We start from the raw sequence: 21,422 nt of genomic DNA on the forward strand, positions 1-21,422 counted from the left end.
GAGGGAGGCGGGTCCTGGGGGCGGAGCTAAGGGGTAAAAGGAGCCGGGGGCCGGGCTGAGAGAAGGATGTGGGGAAGAGGTAACAGGGAAGCAGACCGGGTTTGGGGGCGGATCCCGGGGGCCGGCTGCTCCCCACCCCGCCTGCCGATAGGTCCGGGCCGGGACACTCCCTCTCCCCGCGGCTGGTGAAGTTCCCGGGCGGCAGCGGAGGGGGCGGCGTGTGGGTCTCGCTGCGGCTCCGTGGCGGTCGGTCAGTCTCCCAGCCCGGCCCCCGCAGCTGCCGCCACCATGACGGACCGGTCCCCCTTCGACACCAACGTCGTCACCCTGACCCGCTTCGTGATGGAGGAGGGGAGGCGGGCCCAGGGCACCGGGGAGTTCACCCAGCTGCTCAACGCGGTCTGCACCGCCGTCAAGGCCATCTCCACCGCCGTGCGCAAGGCGGGCATCGCCCACCTGTGAGTCGCCCGCCAGCCCCAGCCCCCTCGCCCAAGCCGGGGTTCCCCGGGGGGCAGAGCCGCCCTGCCTGGCCCCTCTGCCGCAGGAAGGGGCTCAGCCGCTCGCCCCAGCCCAGCCTGGATTGCACCGCCGAGGCGGGAATCCGCCACCTGGGCAGGGGAAGGGCTTCCGGGGGGTCTTTGAGCGAAACTGCCCTTACCCGGGGTGGGCCCCGCACAGCCAGGAGCGGCGGAAGCTCCCTAAAGGTGCGGGGGCCACCGGAGCCGCAACCGAGACCCCGCCCCTGCACCGCCTCTTCCCCCCAAAACCCCGCCCCCTGCTCGGTACTTCCCCATCCCCTTACGGCGGGTGAACTGATGGGGCCCTGGGACCCCCGGTTCCGGCGCCCCTGCCGCAGAGCGCCGCTCGGTGGGGCTTTGCAGAACTGGGGCCTCGCCCTGTAGGCCCCTCAGCGCAGGGACGGTAGTTTAGGTAACTGTAGAGCACGAGGCGGCGTTATAGGGGCCTGCACACATTAATTGCAATCCCAGGCTTACAGGTTATTGGGAATAAAATTTCTACCCCGCTAAAAACCAAGACTCCCGTCCTCTGAAGCGTGGCCCAAAGGTGCCCTTAGAAAGAAGACTAATTTCATTTTCTGCTTATCAAACTAAAGTTGCCTTGTAAGGACTGGACAACGTGGAGGAAGCTTACATTGACAGTTAAGATGACATTGTTTGACTCTGTGTAAACAACATAGGAAGGAAAGTGCTTAGCCAGCCAGGTACGGCAAAACCAGTGTTGACAGGCTGCATTATCATGGATACATTGTAACACTATTACATATAATGCTTAATCTGTTAGTTAGGCAACACACCCTGCCTACCTGAGTATTCTTGCCATCTCTTTCTGACAAATATACACTTAAGCTTATTACCTGTGTCAATATTGTTCAATATTGATATGTTTGCAGACAACACAACTGCACTGTATTAGTACTTAAATACTAGTGTCATATTAAAAGAATTTTGAAATGTTTAAATTCAGAATTAAGTTGGAATCTTTGTCCTCTAGCCTACTGTTTTGGCAGAGGGTGGTAGTTGCTTCAAATGGTGGGTATTTACAGTTCAGGGAAATCTTCTTGCACAAAAAGTGCTTAGCTCAATCTCACATATGAGTTTTCTTGCTAATCTCAGTTTGTATCATGACTTTAAAAGATAGACTCTTCACATTTCCCTGTTTACCCACTTTGCTTGTCTGCAAAGCCCATATAACCTTTGTAGCTTAATGAACAGAAACTTCAGTTCTGTTTTTTAGTTAAGCAGTTTATTTAATATTGGTATTTAAGCAATCTAATCCAAACTAGTGCACTCAGAAGAAAGAAGATGGGGCATGTTTCAATATGTAGCTTCCAGAGAGACTGGACCGTGAATAAAAGTCCTTTTGCCCTTTACAATTATTTAAAATGGCTAAAGTACTAGCCAACTATTAATGCTGCAATTCTAAACTTTAAGCCATTTTATCTATTGCTCACTTTAGTGTGGCTACAATTTTCAATAGCCTTTCATTTGTGTCCAAGCAGGGTTGTGGTGTGTGTGTGTGTGTTTGTTTTTTTAAATCTGTAAAATATCTTTGCCAGTAGTTTTTAAATAGGTCAACTAAAAATAAAGTGGTGTGATCTTAGAAATCCTGATGCAAGAAACAATCATGTGAAAGTGGGGAAAGCAGACTTATACAGGAGACACTTAACCAGACTTGGAAAGATTCAATTTTTAAATTGATGAGTGTTGATAAACATTGATTTCACTGTACACACAAACCAACAAAACTTCCACCGATGATCAAAATTTACAGATAAACAGCATTTCTTACTTTGCCTACGAATTTTAGAGTTTGATTTAAGGATATTTACTTTGTATATTTTGACATCTGATGTTGACAACTTGTCAATGGTTATAAAGCTGTAACTTTTTGAATCTCAGCATATACTATCAAATAACTGTCTGGGCCCCTCCTCCCCATAATTTCCTGCAATTGAGAAAATTTAAATATATAAACATAAAAAAGCTTAGCACAGCTGTGAAAATTTAAATAGACGATAAACATTTTTAATTTGATACTAGTCAAATTATATTAATCAAATTCTCCCATGCCTATTTATCACTCTAGATATCCTGCCCTTCTTTCTTTAGGTGAAACTTCTATATGCACCAACATCCACAGCCAATGGGAGTTATCTGTTAAACAGTAAGCAACTCTTGGCATTAGCAGAGCTGCACAGAGATCAAGGACAAGAGATGGTCTGCAGTTGTACTCACTCTGCTTTTGTTACTACCTTTATTGGTTGTGACTAACAGCCAATGAGAAATTTTATAAATGCAAATATTATTTGGATTATAGTGCATTCTTTCACATGCTAAAGGGATGTTAAACTCTCAGCCTTAGGCTCTCAGTTCAGCTCATGCTTCCGTGGAAATAGTGCATTTTGTCACATTGCACAAAAAAAGCTACCTTAAAGGAGTGGAAAAAATTTTTTTTACTCAATGCTCTCAGTATCACCTGTTATTTTACTTTAAAAACCTCAGATTTAGACTCCAGAGTATAATGGAAAAAAAACTAAAATGACCTTTCAAATTTTATATTAGCTTGGCAGGTAAACCAAATGATTAGAAGTTCCAAAACGCCATCTAAAGACATGTCTACATGAGGTATTAGTGCATCCCAGATGTGGAGTAAATTCTGATACACACTAGCATGTCACACACTTGCTGTCTACGTGGACCCGGCTAGCATGCACTTAAGTTTCTTAATGTCTAAGTCAATATGCACTAAGGAGTTTTTAGTGCACACCAGCAGGCTTCACACAGACAGCAAGTATCTGCATGCTGGTGTGCACTAGAATTTACACTCCAGCTGGGGTGAACTAACACCATGTAGACAAGCTTTCAGCATTTATCTAATTTTGTAAAACCCTCTCTGTTCCTCCTCTCTCTAGTGAATATTTACTGAAGGTAGATGCAATAGTGTTGACTCTTTTAAAGAAGAGAACAAGACAATTTCAATGCAGGCAGAGTAACTGGATTTTAGAGCAGTCAGAGTTGGGTTTTAAAGAGAGCTGGTTTTAACCTTAACCATAGCAGAACTGGTGCTCTACTATAACTGATAATGGTAGAAGCTAAGATATGAAGTGGCCTTCAAAGGAGCCTGCAGTTGATAATCTTTGTGCAATTAAACTTTTTTCAACAACTTCTAATTTTTGAATGGGAAGATGTCTTGATGACTTATGGCTGAATTATCAACTGCAGTCTGATTTAATATCCTAGAACCACTTTACTCTAATCAGTTTGATTAAAACCTTTTTTACAATGCAGTCGGGGGGGGGGAGGAGTGAGTTTTACATGAAGTTCTGAAAGAACAAGACTGAGCCATTCCTTGTGCGGAGCTGGGACTTGTCAGTACCAGTATCTAGGCAATCAGAGCTAGTACTACAGTGAACTAATGGTAGCATCAGAAAGAAGCTAGTGCTTATTTTCTTGCAATGATGAATATAAACTGAATTTTTAATTATTTTGCATATTAATGACTCTCCAGATACTGTACTTAGCAGGTCTCTAGAAATACCTACAATAATGACCTGTTTTATTAGTGAGAAACTTAATGGAAACTCTACTAATTTGACAGCTTACAGCAAATGACAGAAAACATGTTATCCAAAAGACCTCCAGCAGCACAGAGTAGCCTTTTTATAATTAGGAAATGAATGTTAGCACTAGAGAAAATTGACAAAACTTCTTGTGTTGTGAAAGTTGCTGTAAAATGGAAGTAAAACCTCTCAGTGGACTTACAAATGACTTGACTAGCTATCTTGACTTCAAATATAGGGCTGATCAACACTGGAACCTTACGCTGGCATAGCTATGTCTCTCGGATAAAAATCCACATCCTGAGAGATGTAGCTCTGCCAGTGTAACACCTGTGTAGAAAGTGTTGGATTGACAGAAGAATTCTTCCCTCAACCTACTTACTACCTCTCAGAGATCAACTGCAGCACTTTCATGCCAGCTGAAAACTGAGAGCCAGCATGGAGAATTTTGTGTATTGAACTTTATGTTCTTGTTTTTAAATAAAAAAAGTTTATGTACACATGTGAGAACTGTACCCATTTGAATTATGGATGTTTCTTGTCTGACACAGATAGCTTTGTCTGACCATTTAAAAACTGCTCCAGAAGCTTCACTCAATACAGTATCTGTGTAATTTGTTTGGAGACTGAGGTGGCAGCACTTTCCTTTTCCTCTTGGCCTTGGTAGGAAATTATCTTCCACTGAGGTGTTTGTTCAAGTCATGTATACATGGGTGAGAAATACTATCACATGCCTTCTTTATCTTTTGAAGCAGTGGGGGATGGAAGGAAATTGTTGCGAAATGCTCCGTTAAACCATGCTCGTTAGAAGGAAATTGCAGAATTGACTATCAAGCCATACTGACTTTAAATGTGCAGACTGGACAAAACAATGGTAATTTGCCTTCAAGATTTAAGAAATACCCAATACGATAGTGTCCATTCCCAGCTCTTGCTGATGGGAACAAAAACACCTGTCATCTCATTGGAGACAGTTTGGCATGGAGGAGCACGAGTGCTTGTTTCAGTAGTGCATGGTGCCTGCCATATGTCTCATTGTGGTCTTGGAGCTGCTCTGTACAAGCCAGAAGATGGGTGGAGACAGCTAGAGGGGTGGGGGAGATGGGCAGCTTCAGTGGAAGCTTCCTGCAAGCTCCCACTAGCAGAATTGATGCATCCTTAGCTACAAATAGAGCTACCCTCCTATGATGGAGCTGCTGGGAGGCAGCTGTGGAAATTCCCCAGGATGCAATGGTGATGTGGGTGTAATTCAAAAGCCCTGAACACAAATAAGGGTGGACTAATCTCTAATGCATAAGCTTTCTAATGAGGTCACAAGACACAAACCTCATGAAGGAGGCTGGCTGAAGCTAAGAACAAGGATATTTAGAGATGCTACAGAAGGAAAGAACAAGCGGTCACAGATAATCTCAAGTCATAGCTATTATCTTGAAGAACCTGGATTCATTGCTACCAATTTTTAGTCCTTTTAATTAAGCCTTAACCTATTCCAGCAGAGCTTGTCTAATTATAGATGTTTAAATGCTTTTTGAATTTTTCTTAAATAGTGACTATCTTGTAGAGTTGAGACAATAGTGGCTGTATGGAAATCTCAGAATGAAGGATCCTCTATTTTCAGGATAGGGGGAGGAAGAAGAATCAGGCAGTTAACTGGCCACTAGATCAAAACAATTGAATGGAATTGTAGTCTCATCCAAAAATTATAATAGAAGATGGAGGTCTATGATGGCATAAAGTAAACTCTCCAATGTTGGAAGGGCCAGGAACAGTGCTCCTAATCTTACAAAATGCCATACAATAGAACTGCAGATTTACAAACACCAGAGTTACAAACTGACCAGTCAACCAAACACCTCATTTGGATTGAAAGTACACAATCAGACAAAAAAAACAATTATAGTACAGTGTTAAACAAACTGCTAAAAAATACAGAGAAAGCAGCATTTTATTTCTGCATAGTAAAGTTTCAAAGCTGTATTAAGTCAATGTTCAGTTGTAAACTTGTGAAAGAACCATAACGTTTTGTTCAGAATTATGAACAACCTCCATTCTCAGGGTGTTCATAACTGAGGTTCTACTGTATTTTTGTTCCTCATGAGAATCTCTTTCCATTGCTTTAGCTATGGAATAGCTGGTTCCACCAATGTGACAGGAGACCAAGTAAAGAAGTTGGATGTCCTTTCCAATGACCTGGTGATTAACATGCTCAAGTCATCCTTCACTACGTGTGTTATTGTGTCAGAAGAAAACAAAAATGCTATAATAGTAGATGCTGAAAAAAGGGTTAGTAACTTACAAAACTTGTCAATACTTGGATTCAAGTTAACTTTTTTACAAATACTTTTCTTCAAATATGTAAAAATTGAACTGGAGTTAAAGATTTCAAAGGCACTTAGCCAAAGATGTGTTTTTTTTTTTGTTTTTTTTTTTGTTTTTTCTGGATACAGGAAAATATTGACAGCTACATTTTCAATTCACTCCTACCTGGTTTCTTTCCTCCAGTTCTGCTCCCACATCTTTTGAGCTTTTCTTCCCCCTTTAGTCCTAAATTCGGTATTGTTTGTACTTCCTAACCTCTGGAGCAATTTGTATGTGTGGGTTGTGGGTTTGTTTTTGTTTTTTTCCTTCCTCCCCCAGATGGTTCTCAGGCAGGCTCTTCCTATAACATTTTTGTCTGACTATTGGACTATTTTTATGGATCAATCCATAAAGGTCCTTCCTCAGGCAAACTTTTCACTGAAGTCAGTAGGAGTGAGGACTTAAGGTCTGACTTAAAGAATTGACAGTGTCATTGAATTTTAGGGTAAGTGTAGGTTTTGACAGTTTATTTTAACTGCTTTGTAGTCTCCTAGAAATATTAAATTTCTACCACTGTTCTCCTGCCTCTTCAAAAATAAAAACCAATAAAAACAAGTTTTTGAATTTACTATGTGGCCTATGCAGCTGCATTATTTATATGTATTTGCGGGAATGTATACACTTGTGAGAGTAGTATTCGTGAATTGCTCCTGACTCATTTTGATGTCACCATGCCACAATTATGGTGGTGTTTTGCTAATTTTTTCCTAAAGAAATTTATCAAAGTACAATAGAATTTGTTTTGTTGGAACACTTTGGTGCCTTATGTCAATTAAACAGAACCTCCAGTTGAAAAGGCTAACAAGACTCAGTGCTGGAACACCTTAACTTTATTTTTTTTTTAAAACTTTATCTGAGACTGTGTTAAAGCATTTTGCTGCTGAATCTTCGCTAACATGCTCTAGCAAACGCAGAAGTACTGCCCCTGTTAAAGAGCCAGCACTGCTATTAAGGATTGCTGGACTTAAATGAGCTTCTGGGATCATGATGATTAAAAGGATACAATCCACTTAAACACTTCCTTTTTTCTTTTTTTTTTTTTACTTTTATGAACAAGTAACTTATAAGTAAAAGATTAGAGAAATTTCCCTTTGTTGGTATCCCTTGTCTGAGTCTTCCATGCAGCAGCAGGAGGTTGTGTTTTTTTTTTTTTGTAAATGATGGTAAAGCCACACATTGGCAGTGGGATGTGTGAGCAGGTGTAACAAATCTCAGTTTGGTGTTTCTTTGAAGTACACTGTACATTATTCAGGAGTTAGGTGTTGTTGTTGATCAGGTTGGGTTGTGGTTTTTTGTTTTTTTTTTAAATGGTTCAAATTATGAGCCTAAACAAAAACTGATCTCAATTTTTCTCGTGCTACTGTGTAAATTAAGGCACAATTTTCTTTTTATAAAAGATGAAAAGGTAAAAAACAGCTAGGGTGCTAGGTGTTGCAGGGCCTCCCTAGCAGTTGCGGCTTACTGTAAGTGTAGTAATAATTAAGCATACAGTGAGCTAGGGTTGACCTTTTAGCTTCAGTATTTTTCTTTGTGGCTGTAGCAAGACTTTACTGCACTGCATGTGCCATTACAAGAACAGTGGCATCATCTGTTCTTTCAGTTAAACATTTCCCAAATTCTGTTCATACAGACGCTCAAGCAATTAGACAGTGGTGAAAACTTAGCCAAAAATAAACCATCAAAATATTATTCCACTTCTTGAATATAGCTACATAACATTCCCTTAGGGCTTATCTACACTTAAATTTTATAGCGCTCTAACTTGCTGGCTCGTGGGGGTGAAAAATCACCCTCTGAGCGCAGCAAGTTTGAGCGTTTTAAAGCACTAGTGTGGACAGGCGCCAAGCATTCGGAGCTGGGCTCCCAACACTCGGAGCTATACCCTCCTGGAAGTGGATTACCAGGAGCACTGGGAGAGCTCTCTCCCACTGCTCACATGTGACCACACTCACACTTCAAAGCACTGCTGCAGGAGTGCTCTCTCTGCAGTGCTTTGAGGTTTCTAGTGTATACGTAGCCTTAGTTTAAAATGTTCTTGGCTAGAAATTAGTCTGAGTAGATTAGGTGGCAAAACATTTATTTGGGGTAGATGGGCAAATAACTAAATCCAGTTCCTCTGTCTTTATTTTCCAGGGTAAATATATAGTCTGCATGGATCCTCTCGATGGCTCTTCTAACATTGACTGCCTTGTTTCAATTGGAACTATCTTTGCCATCTACAGAAAGGTAAAGTGGGATGCTGTCATGCTAAGACAGTTGGGATAGGGGGCGAGTAGTAATTCTTCACACTTAAGCAGCTCCTGATGGAATAAAGTTGGATCTGAAGACTTAATGAAATCCAGCTAAATCTACAACTGCTCAGTTACACAATACCTTTGAGTGATACACAGCACATGGTTCATAGACCTAGATACATGCAATCCTGACTGATACTCAGCCAGTTAGATTCCTCTAACAATGACAAGGATAACAGGAGTTAAATGCTTCATACTCACTCATACAACTTGAGACTAAACAAAACACTAATTTAATCTACCTGAGTTACGTGCATTCTTCAATTAAACTGGTTCTCCCATCTTGTACAGGTAGTCCTATCAGCCTGAGGACCGGCTTCCAAGATGAGATTCAGTTTGAAGCATTGCTTGTAAATTTAACATGCCTAATTCATTCTGAAAGATAAGTCATTTGCAGGCATATGAAATACAGGATTAACATGTCTCAGTCATGGAAACTACTGTGAATTCAGACAAGACACACTGTCCATCTTTAACCACCCTGACCCAGGTTTTGATGCACCTGAAAGTAACTTCTTTGGGCTCACTTCCCCTGGGAGCAAAAGAAAACAAGTTCTTGGCACTAATCAATTGTAAACATTATGACCAAAGTTCCACTTTGTTTTTTAAATTCTGCCTCAGATTTCTGCATCAAATTGAAGGTACTCATTAAGGCTACATTTTTAGTAAAAGTCAGACATTTTATTAAAAATACCTGTGAATAAAATGTGGGGGGGGGGGGCAGCACACAGCCTGGGACCCCTGATGGTGCAGGAATGAGGGGGGTTGGTGGGGCCGGCAGGCTCTTTATCTGGTTCCGCACCTCACCCCCATCAGCAGCAGGCACCACGGTTCCTGGCCAATGGGAGCTGCGAAGCCAGTGCTCTGGGCAGAGGCACGCCGCAGAGCTGCCTGGCTATGTCGCTGCTTCCAGGGAGCCCCCCAGGTAAGCGCCAGCCAGAGCCCACCTTAACTCATCCCATGCCCCAACCCCCTGTCCCCTTCCACACCCAAACTCTGCTGAGGGTAGGGGGGTTGCGGGGTCCTGAGACTCCAGCTGGTGCACCTAGCGCAGGGGCTGCCTGAGTTGCCCCTGAGCCAGGCACACCAGACGCTGCAGAAGTCATGGAGGTCACAGAATCCATGACAAACTCTCAGCCTTACTCATCACTTTCAAGACACTACATATTTCTACCCCATCTTCTATTTCCTGCATTCCACCCTAACATTTGACTTCTCACTTTGGCCCTGATCCAGCAAAGCTCTTATGAATGTACTTTAAATTTAAACATGTGAGCAGCCCAGTTGACTATAAAGTTAATCATATATAGAAGAGCTTTGCCAGATCAGGGTCTGTCTCTCCTTTGCTTTCATCATGAATTATTTGTATAACTATAGCGCCTAGGAGCCCCAGTCATGGACCAGGACTCCGGGTCCGGCGGTAAGCAATCGATCTTCTGGGATCGATCCCGGAAGTGCTCGCCGTCGACACCGGTACTCCTGCTCAGTGAGAGGAGTATGCGGAGTCGACTGAGCCTGCCTGCCGCGTGTGGACCCGCGGTAAGTTCGAACTAAGATATTTCGACTTCAGCTACGTGAATAACAGATCTTAGTTCGAAGTGGGGGGTTAGTGTGGACCAGCCCAATGAGATCAATGCCTACCATGCTGACCAATATTGTATCACCACATGAGCAGCCTAATAGTTGTGAAGTTTTTGTCAGCATTACAGAACAGCAGAGTTTTAAGGAGAGACTTCTCTGGTTTTTTTTCTTTAATTAGTGACCTTACTCTAGCAATAAGCTAAAACCGGTATCAAGTTATTGCTGCTCTTCAGCAGTTGAAGGCATGCTGACTTAGGAGCGGGGCCGGAGCAGAGCAGTTCAAAAATTTGATTGCTCCAAATCCCTGTAAATGAATCATGGGAATTTTTAGTTTAAAAAAAAATCTTGACACTCTTCCTTCCTATTCCAGGCTTCCCCTGAGGAACCTTCTGAGAAAGATGCTTTACAGCCTGGACGTAATCTTGTGGCAGCTGGTTATGCCCTCTATGGGAGTGCCACAATGCTGGTGCTAGCCATCGAATCTGGTGTCAACTGTTTTATGCTTGACCCGGTAAGGAAGCATACATCTGGTATGAATAGTTTGCTCTTGTAGAGATAACACAATTCCAGAACAAATGTTTCCTAAGTGAATCAATATACAGACCTGCTTCCAAACTAAATCTTAACATCTGAAGATGCAGTACTAGTAAGAGAAGCAATGGGAGTTGATATGCCTATAAAAATAAAATAGATAAACCCCCAAAGGCTTCTGGCATTCTTCCCCCTCTGCTGGAGGCAAAGTGGTCATTAATAATATCACTCAAAATTGATATTTAGTCAGAATAAAGTATACATGTGCCACCTGATGTGATGAATATTTAAGCATTTTTTGTATTTGCAGAATTTCCCTTAAGACTGTCTCTTGTAATTTAGTACATTCCTTAACTCTAGTACCTTTAATCTTTTAGTAGGCTAGAGATGCAGAAATACATTTAATATTCTCTTACGCTTACAGATCATCCTGATTGTTTAAAAGAGTAAGTATGGAGTGTGTATGCATGTGTTTGACATCCTAGAAGCTATTGGCCATCTGACTTTTGAAATAAAGTATGTTTAAGGTCACACAGTGCAGTTGTCTGCAGTGATTCAGTTTAATTTAAAGCCATTCTATTGTAAATCAGGTTTTGCCAGTTACTTTTACCAATAGTAAATCATGTTTGGAATATGCCATGGCAGTAGTTTCAAGGAAGTAGAATTTGATGTTTTCCATATAGTAATGGTTTAAATGTCTGCATGTATTACCAACTTTTTAGTTTGTTTAGAAACTAGGAGACTACAATTTTTTTTTTCCCCCTCTTACAAATGTTAAAACTTACTGCAGTAGAGACTAGATACCTTAGACATTTGGTAATTATATAGTATACCTTTGGAGGGCTTTGGAGCTGTGCTCCAGCTCCGCTCCAGCCAAAAACCTGCAGCTCCACTGCTCCGTGCGCCACTCCAAAGCCCTGCTATATACAGATCCTTTCATCACTACATTACTGTTTTCATTCTGGTCAGACTAATAGTGTCAAACTTGTTACCATCTCATGGCTAGTCAAATTGAGTTAGAAATCTCAGTCCAGCTCCTAATGAATAGGTCTTCACAATCCCTAAAACCTGCCCACAATTGCACCTGGACTATCAGTTGTAAAAAGAAAATAAAGAACTGAGTGGACTTGCATCAAACTACTCTCTTGACACAGGATAATTATTTTGGAGATGGGGAGTGATCATGTTAAGAAATTTGCATGAGTCAGGTCTTTTGGGATATCTTATATGAATACGCAAGACTTTTGCTCCAAGACTACAGAGCTGTACTCTTTTTCCCGCCTCCAGTACTGAATTGTAAAAAGAAAATGGAAACTGCAGTAGGTTTTCACTAAATTGTATGTAGCATTCACTTGCCTTTAGTCTTGGGAAGAACATGCACACAGTTATTGACTTGCTTTCTCATTATTGTCAGGCAATTGGGGAATTCATTTTGGTTGAGAAGAATGTGAAAATCAAAAAGAGAGGAAATATCTACAGTCTCAATGAGGGCTATGCTGCATATTTTGATCCTGCAGTTACTGAATATCTTCAAAAGAAGAAATTCCCTCAGGTAAATGTTCACTTTCTAGAGAAATTTTTCTAAGATAAGCAAATGGTCAGTGCCTCAAACTTTGACACCCTGCACGTATGCATGATAACTGAATGTAAATGCCAAAGTTAGACAAGACTGAACACTAAGTGTACAAATCAAAGTGCACCAACTATTTCTTAGGCTTTGTTTAACTTGGCAATCTCTGAAGTCATTTTATGGATCAGTAAGCCACCATGGCTGACTATTTGTTTATACATAGTTAGAGCTTGTTTTTCCCTCTCTTATATACTTTAAGTCCACCAGCATTTTGTGTTAACTTCATTTTGGTGGGGTAAGGAGCACCACAAAACACTCAGAGTGGCTGATTCAAAAGTTTCAGCAGCTAGTCCAATTAATGGTGATAGGCATACAACTCCCACCCCCTTTTTCGATAAAGTACTTGTATTTTTTCCATCCTGTTTCCCTTGCTGCTGTAGCCAGTGCTGGGTCTAGGAAGGCGTTGGGGTTTGAGGCCATGCTCTATGGTGGCTGAGTGGAGAGGAACTCTCATCCACTGCTATAGGAGCAGCACTTAAGAGGAAGTGAGAGGTCGGCTCCTTCCCTCCCACAACACAGGTCCATCTGATGGTAATTGGCTGGAATACTGAATGAGTGTGGAAACAAGACTTGTGCTTAGTGCTGCTGCAAGATGACTATGACTATCCTCTTGCTTAAAGGACTACTCAAATGGCAGGGTCTGTTTTAAAGCTATGTGAATACCTGCCATGAAGCCAGAAATTGATAGGTGCCAATAAGAACCTAGATACATTCCCTCTGTCATACCCAACTGGATGTTAACTTCCTCCTTAATTACCCAGAACTGAGTCTGGACAGGTCCCCAGAGCTACCACCCACTGTTAGAAAACTCACATGGGAACCCTAGTGACAACAGGTGACTTTACATCTTATCTATGTCCAGTGCTAATTGCATTGGCTGAGTACTACCTGATGAATACCTTAAGTCAGGGGTGGCCAATGTGAGCCTAAGAAGGAGCCAGAATTTACAAAAGTACATTGCCAAAGAGCCACAGTAATATGCCAGCTGCAGCTCCCCCATCAGCTCTGCCTCCTCCCATCCACAGCGCATCCTGCCTGACAGTAGCCCCGTGGATCAGCACCTCCTCAGGCCTCCCCCCTACTGCAATCAGCTGTTTCACGGTGTGCAGGAGGCTCAGGGGAGCAGCCAGGGTGCAGCATGGGCCTTGAGGGAAGTAGTGGAGAGGGGGCAGAGCCAGGGGTTGAGCAGTGAGTGCACATACCCACCCCTGGCACATTGAAAAGTTGATGCCTGTAGCTCCAGCCCCGGAGTCGGTGCCTGTGCAAGGAGCCGCATATTAATTTCTGAAGAGTTACATGCAGCTCCAGAGCCATGGGTTGGCCACCCCTGCCTTAAGTTAAATAAAACCTTAGGGATTTTTGTTAACTTGTGTCAGAGCTAGCAGGACCTTGATTTGATAAACTGAACCACTGAGAATCTTGATAAAATTAAGAAGCTCTTTGGAGTTAGATCTGGGCTAACTTCAAAAATCAGACTGAAGTAAAGTCAGCTATTGCAAACGTGAAAGATGCTGCTTTATCAGTAGCAGTGTTGTATGCAGTGATTGATCTTCCTTTGCTATCAGCACAACTATAATAGGGCATAATTCTTTTTACAATACAACATGCCATCTCAAAGAAGCATATTTTCATGTGGATTTTTATAGGGTTTTAAAATACTTAGTTCTCACTTGACAGCTTTGGAGACACATACACGTTAAATGCGATATCTGAAATTCAAGCTTCCCTATACTGCTAACTGTCTCTGAACTAGAAAACCATCTCCAAAGGTACATCTACACTGCAGCTGGGACTGTGCTTCCCAGCTAGGGTAGACAAACACATGCTAGCTCTGCTTGAGCTAGCATGCTAAAAATAGCAATGTGGTTGGGGGTAGCCACCTGATTGCAAACCCAGCTGGATGTCAGGGTATGTAGCTGGGTGCTTAGCCCAAGTTGCCACCTGTGTGCTACCTCTAGCCACATTACTAGTTTTAGCATGTTTGATGAAGCAGAGCTAGCATCTGTCTGCCCCAGCTGGGCAGCATGCTCCACAATGCAATGCAGAGTCACCCCAAGAGTAGGAAGAAAGTCTCCACTCTCATTAAGTCTTTGATTCCTCTCTGCTGAGAGGGCTAACAAAAGCTTTCACAAAACTTAAGAGGCTACTAACAAATCATTCCAAGCAGATAATTAGATAACCTTTTTCTCTGTCCCAAATCCTCTTTGAATTGGTGGCCTTGAGGGAAAGTGCCACATCTCCTTGCTAAGCCATTCACTGTTAGTTTGTGAAGATTTTTCAGAGGACAACAAAGCCTAAAGAAAATCTGTCAGTCTAACTTTTATAGTTTCTGTCTGCCTAGCTTTAAACTAAATGACCTAGCTTTCAGCCTTCTGGCTCACTCCTCTGGTTTCTGAGAGAGGATGCTTTTAAACATTGCTTGTCCTGAAGCCTAGTCCAACTGCAGGTTAGAAGCTACATCATCACACTGTGCCTGTTGCAAAGCTGAAAACTAATTGGAGCCAAACCAGCATTTCTCCCTCCACAGCAATCTGTGGGGCCCAGTGCCACACTGGTTGTTCTTGATACAAGGGACTAGTTAGACACCATTCAGATATCATGAAGAGGCAGGAGGATGGGATGTTGAATCCCCTGCCCCTAATCATATCAGAAGGAAAGGAGTTGCCAAGGAAAAATCCATGACAAGAGGTACCAACACAGAGGACTCTTCTCCCCACTGCATTTAACCATTGAGCAGAGTTTGGAATACCTCCCCTGCCACCAGTAGGGTATAAAGGGCAGAAGTAGTCCCTAGAGCAGTGGTCACCACCCGTCAATCGCGATAGACTGGGAGAGTCTCCAGGATCGACCACTCAATCACAATCTCCGGCCGTGGCAGCGCAGTGGGGTTGCCTGCTGCTAAGGCAGACTTCCTGCCTGCCACAGCCCCACACCGTTCCCTAAAGTGGCCAGCATGCCCCTTGGGGGTGAGGGGAGGGCAGAGGTGGGCAAGGGTCTCCATGTGCTGCTCCTGCCTGCAAACACCGCCCCTGCAGCTCCCATTGTCCAGGAACGGGGAGCTGTGGCCAATGGGAGCTGCGGGAGCGGTGCCTGCAGAGAACAGTAGCATGCAGAGCCACATGCCTCCCCCAGGGGCCGCAGAGGCACGTTGACCCCTTCTGGGAGCATCATAGCCACATGGTGCACTACTGGCTGGCAGGTTGGGGGATGGCCTGGCTTGTGATAGGGAGGAAGTGCTGACGTGCTTGAGTGGAACCAAGCCCCACTGGGCTGCCAACTGGGAACCACCTGAGGTAAGTGCCCCCCTCCCAGAGCCAGTGCCCCATACCCTCTCCTGCACCCCTACCCCAACCCTCACCCCCTCCCAGAGCCCACACCCCCTCCTGCACCTCATACTCTGCCCCAGCCCAGAGCCCCCCGCCTGTACCCAAACTCCCTCCCAGAGCTTGCACCCCCCCATTCCTCCTGCCCCAGGCTCAGCCCGGAGCCCCCTCCCACACTGCAAACCCCTCGGCCCCAGCCCAGAGCCTGCACCCCCTCCCAACCTCCTGCCCCAGCCCAGTGAAAGTGAGTGAGGATGGGGGGGGCGGGGTGGACTGGGCAGGGCCTCGGGGAAGGGGTGGGGTAGATCCTGAATTGTCCTTAACATCAAAAAGTGATGTTGAGTGTAGAGAGGTTGGAGACCACTGCCATAGAGCAAAATACAATAAAACCTCTATTGACAAACACTAGCCTTATGAACAATCAGTTAGGAGCCATTTTTCCTGACTGGAGGGAGTTGTGGGGAGGGAGGTGGAAGTACTAATAGTACTACTACTAAGAATAATTAATAGTGACCTCAAATATCAACAGCCCTTCAGATTCCAGTGCATTGGAAATTGTTTTTCAGTGTTTGAAGAACATGAAGAAAGTGATGATGCAATGCACCGTACTGCAGCTTATGCACTGGTACCTACTGCAGTTTTGAGATGTTGCAAGTTATGAATTTGATCCTCCCCCATTAGTTCATAAAACAGGGGTTCTGCTATAGATTTGATTAACTTATAACTCTGAAGTGGTGTGATCTGGTGGGCACAACTTGATGGAGAGGAGCAAGGGACAGCACTGGGTTTGGGGTTTTTTGGTTTGTTTTTTTTTCTGCCCAATGGAAGATGGCAACTCTAGTTTCTAACATTGTCTTGTCAGTACTAAGAAGGTAGCATGCTTAAGGCTCTGGAATGGGAATCTGGAGTCCGTGACACATTTGTCTCTGCCACTGACCTTTTGTATGATGTTGATGCAAGATGACTTGCCCAGTACCTCTGTTTTCCCATCTGTAAAATGAGGATGATAATTAAGCTTTCTTTGTAAATTACTTTGAGTTCTGTGGATGAAAAACCACTATGCAAGAGACAAGTTATTACCACTAAAAAGCTAACAAGATTTAATCAAAGGTTGTTTATCAAATGTCTTTATACAGGATGGCAGCTCTCCGTATGGTGCGAGGTATATAGGTTCTATGGTAGCTGATGTACATCGTACTCTAGTGTATGGTGGAATCTTTTTATATCCGGCCAACTCCAAAAGCCCCAAAGGAAAGGTAAAAATGAATTAACCTAATTTTAGAAAGTATGTAGTCTGATGCAATCAGTGTTGTCTAAACTATTAAGACTTTTACAAATTAACAGCCAGTTTTTAAATGTTTTATAGTGCACAAATTGCAAGAATATATCTACTGCCATGGCTTGACACTGCAGGTTTTTTTTTATTTTTTTAAGTAGCATTAAAACACATTAAGAACTAGGTGCTCCCCCAATAAGCCAGTCAGTTCTGCCCTCTCACCATATCAGTGTAGGATTCCTCTGCTGCTCTCCTGGTTGTGCCAGAGACCCATGGGATCCCACCCCCCTAGTCTCTCCCAATCCCCTGGCCTCTTTCATAGATTCATACTTTCCAAGGTCAGAAGGGACTATTGTGATCATCTCCTCTCACCTCCTGTATAATACAGGCCACAGAATTTCCCTAAACTAATTCCTAAAGCATATCTTTTAGAAAAACATCCAATCTTGATTTAAAGATTGCCAGCAATTGGTAAATTGTTCAACTGGTTAATTACTCACTTAAAAATGTACACTATTTCCAGTTTGAAATGGGCTAGCTTCAACTTCCAGCTGTTAAAATAAAAATCTCCTGGAGATGCCTTAAAGCAGTGGTTCTCAACCTGGGGTACACATACCTTCCAGGAGATACATCAACTCATCTAGATATTTGCCTAGTTTTACAATAGGCTACATAAAAAGCACTAGTGAAATCACTACATACAAAACATTTCATAGTCAATTATTTGTTTATACTGCTCTGTATACTATACACTGAAATGTAAGTACAAGATTTATATTCCAACTGATTTTATAGTTAAATGGTCAAAATAAGTAAGCAATTTTTCAGTAATAGTATGCTGTGACACTCTTTGTATTTTTATGTCTGATTTTGTAAGCAAGTAGTTTAAGTGAGGTGAAACTTGAGGGTACACAAAACAAATCAGACTCCTGAAAGGGGCACAGTAGTCTGGAAATGTTGAGAACCACTGCCTTAAGGGAGCTATTGCTTGTAGACCATTCTACTACTTGTTCCTCTACTCTCTGCCACCACTCTCTGGTGGTCTGTGAGAAAGTGTTGTGACTCTAGGCACTTGCATTCGTACTCCACCCTCCCATCCTCACAGAATTGGTAGAGCTCAGTCTGCTCTCTTCTCTGCTTTCCCCTTTCTCCTCCCAAGAATAGGGGAGGACAACTGTTTATTCAGCAAAATTTCAATCTGTTTTGAAAACTTCTGGGTGAATTATTGCTTCAGCTTGTAATGAATAACAGTCTTATCTACACAAACAAGGACACAATCAGTTTTTTCTCAATGCAAACTTCAGTGACCTGTAGTTTTTTTTTAAACATAACTAGTCATTAAGTGTTGTGCACACAGTCAGTCACTCTACAGCAGTGATTCACAACCTTTCCAGACTATTCTACCCCTTTCAGGAGGCTGTCTCTTGTGGACCCTTAAGTTCCACCTCACGTAAACTATTGCTTACAAAATCAGACATAAAAATACAAGTGTCGCAGCACACTATTACTGAAAAATTGCTTACAAAATGAGAAAGTATGTATGAAAGTTGTTTGTACTGACTTTAACAGGCTACATAAAAAGCACTAGCAAACTATGCAAATATTTTAGATGTTATACCCCCTGAAAGATCTCTGCACACCCCCAGGGTACCCACGCCCCCCTGGTCGAGAACCACTTCTCTACAGTACTCAGCATTCACTCAAGTGCTGCACAATGCCTGCAGTTAACAGAAAGGTGAACAATCTACATAAAGAGAGCACGTGGCAACACTATGTTCACCATATGGGAGATGGGGACAAATATAGACAGTGATGTTTTGGCCATACTAGGAAAAAAGGGACACCATATATAAGCTTGATCTTTGCTTCAAGAGGTAAATATGAAATATTTACTGCTGATTTTTCTACTTAGTATGATTAATACTAGAAAACTTCGATATACATTTTATACAAAATATCCTGCAATAGTGTACTCTAGTGGTCACTATAATTTTGGCTTCTGTCTTCCAGCTGAGGCTTCTCTATGAATGTAACCCCATGGCTTTTGTAATTGAGAAGGCTGGGGGAATGGCTACTACAGGGAACCAAGCAGTACTGGATATAGTGCCTGAGGATATCCACCAGAGAGCACCTATTGCTCTGGGATCTCCTGATGATGTGCAGGAGTACATTGACATGGTCAAGAAGCATTCAGCCAAGTGAAATAGTCTTGCTGCAGTACAAAGAAGTGCCTTACAATTGGACCAAACATCCTGTGAAGTACTAGTGACTTAAGCTATTGTAGGAAAGCAAGAGAACCATATTTTCATTGTGTTTACCAAAAAATAAACTGTTAATATGTGCAACAAAAATGCATTTTTTCACTGTGGCATTAAAGCAAAACTTTAAGGGAATAATGTGCTTCCTCTTACCTCATAACTACACAATCCACCATATTTGATTAAAAAAAAGTTGTGTTGTAGGTACAGTGGCCATTTGCAAACATCTCATTTCCCTCCAGTGCTAAAGAATGCCACAGCAGAGGGCCTTTTACAGGGAACACCATACTTTTCTGAAAGATTTCTCCCTGCAGATGGCTGACTGCAGTTTCCTTGTAGCCTGACTTATTGGGCCTTGTAAATACTAGAATCTTCAGTCCTGTTGCAACATTTGTAAATGCTAATCTAGATATTCCACAAACACTTGTTCCAGGACACAGATGTTTGTTCCTGATTATGGTCAACCTAGGATCATTCTGATCAGCAACAAATATTTATGGTGCATCTAGATTAGCATTTACAACGGTTAGCTGACTGGCATTCAACTCTAGTCTAGATGAGGCCTTTGAGGCTAATCTAGATTTGGAGGGACTATGTTCAGAGGGTATAGCTCTGCTATGCTTAGCTCTTTGACCAAAAGCAGGCTGCTGTATGTTGAAGCCTCGCTACTGCTGAGAAGTTCAGCCCCAGTTATTGTTCCTAGAGGTGTCTTGAAAGCATGGATCATAACAGGTGTACAGCAAGATGTGGTTTGTTAGTGAAGCCACGGAAAGGCACTCTTGTGCCCCTCAAGCAGCCATAAATCCACTAAGACCTTCCAGAACCACACACTAACCTGCTAATTGGTGAGCTCCTATGAGTGCTTCAAAATCCCCCCTGTCTGCCCATCAGTCTCTGGATAGAGTGTAGGGTGTGTGTTATGACCAATAAAGCCCAAAGCAGCCTGGGACCAGCCTACCTGAAGGAAGCGCCTCTTCCTGCTGACCACAAGAGGGACCCCTCCCCCAATAGGAGGGAGCAACTTGCAGGGCATTCTGAGGACTCAGATTCTGGAACTTGCTCTCTCTGGTCTGAAATAGTCTGAATTTGGTGACCTCCAAATATATGGCAAGATGTTTGATATGCTTTTGGGAAAAGACTAAGGGTATGCTTCCCAGCATGATAAAAGTGGATGTGTGAAAGGAATTTCTGTATATGTCTCACTGAGTTCCTGTTGAAATAGCTCCTTAATGCTGCTGAGACTTCACTGCATTATTAATGTTGGGGCTCTAGAGCCTCAGGTAAGCATATTTTTGTTTTTAAATCTAAACAGAGGCTGAGGACATAGCTCCTACCAGCTCTCTCTCAAGGCTCCATGCAGCTTAGAAGTGTCTCCAGGGTTTTTATATTTAAAATTCGCATTAGAGTGACAAGCCAATCCATGCACATGAAACGATAGGTACAAGGGATACTGTACCTGTTAGTATTTCCTTAGCTGTGTTTTATGCTGAACTACATCAGGAATTCCTAGCTGGCCCATATCTATTTTTAAAAACTACACCCTGGCAGAAGGTAAAGGTTATAGAATGAAGGACAGTACTGCCTAATCATAGCAGTTCAGTTTTTAGATTAGATAGTAGGGATTTTCTTTTGGGGAGGGAATGGAGAGAAATACAGACTGTCATTTGAACAAGTTAGTGTTGAACGTTAAGGGGGTAGGTGTTAGCTGTAAGGTATACAGGGCTAGTATGAAAGCTCACGTGACTTTGACTGCTTTTTAAATTTGTTGTAACCATTTACAGAAAAATCTGCAAGATACTTATAAATCCATTGGCAGAATTAGCCATTCATACTGAATGGAAGTGAAAGGATTACTCTCACCAGAGTGTAAATCTTTAGCTGCAATTGCCATATTGGCTACTCTTCTGCTAAGACATTGAAGAACTTTGGCATTTGATGAAAGGTCATCAGCTCTGATTACAGCCTATATATGTAACAAACTACTAACATTTAAAATTTGGAGGGGGGAGGGGAGGAGAGGGTCCAGGGGCGTCATGTTTAAGAAGCAGCTCTAGCCCCCCATCCTAATAGAAATGTGAATCATTACCACT

General features: G+C 42.7%; 2 protein-coding genes across 6 annotated transcripts in view; one reads left to right on the forward strand and one right to left on the reverse strand.

Annotated features, from left to right (window-relative positions):
• Positions 1–745, reverse strand: part of AOPEP (aminopeptidase O (putative)) — a 368,640-nt gene extending 367,895 nt beyond the window's left edge. For all 4 annotated transcript variants that reach the window (XM_034773788.1, XM_034773786.1, XM_034773787.1 and 1 more), the window contains exon 1: positions 659–745. The gene's annotated coding sequence lies outside the window, so the exon portion shown is untranslated. The remainder of the gene's footprint in view (positions 1–658) is intronic.
• Positions 171–19,425, forward strand: FBP1 (fructose-bisphosphatase 1). Of its 2 annotated transcripts, none has more exons than XM_034773792.1 (7): positions 171–458; positions 6,202–6,364; positions 8,573–8,665; positions 10,685–10,825; positions 12,260–12,397; positions 16,935–17,054; positions 18,721–18,878. In XM_034773792.1, exons 1-7 carry the CDS (start codon positions 289–291, stop codon positions 18,811–18,813), a joined length of 918 nt encoding a protein of 305 aa, XP_034629683.1. In that variant the 5' UTR covers positions 171–288; the 3' UTR covers positions 18,814–18,878. The 2 variants fall into 2 exon arrangements, with proteins under 2 accessions (XP_034629683.1, XP_034629682.1); XM_034773791.1 differs by lacking the exon at positions 18,721–18,878 and adding an exon at positions 19,085–19,425 and having other exon boundaries at positions 173–458.
• The last annotated feature ends 1,997 nt before the right edge of the window (positions 19,426–21,422 follow it).

The sequence above is a fragment of the Trachemys scripta genome, chromosome 6 (genome assembly GCF_013100865.1).
Source record: "Trachemys scripta elegans isolate TJP31775 chromosome 6, CAS_Tse_1.0, whole genome shotgun sequence".
Taxonomy (NCBI): Eukaryota; Metazoa; Chordata; order Testudines; family Emydidae; genus Trachemys; species Trachemys scripta.

Coding starts and splice junctions, on each gene's coding strand:
- FBP1 (XM_034773791.1), top strand. CDS start 289: ATGACGGACCGGTCCCCCTTCGACACCAACGTCGTCACCCTGACCCGC. Junction 8,666..10,684: donor TCTTTGCCATCTACAGAAAG/GTAAAGTGGGAT, acceptor TTCCTATTCCAG/GCTTCCCCTGAGGAACCTTC. Junction 10,826..12,259: donor ACTGTTTTATGCTTGACCCG/GTAAGGAAGCAT, acceptor CATTATTGTCAG/GCAATTGGGGAATTCATTTT.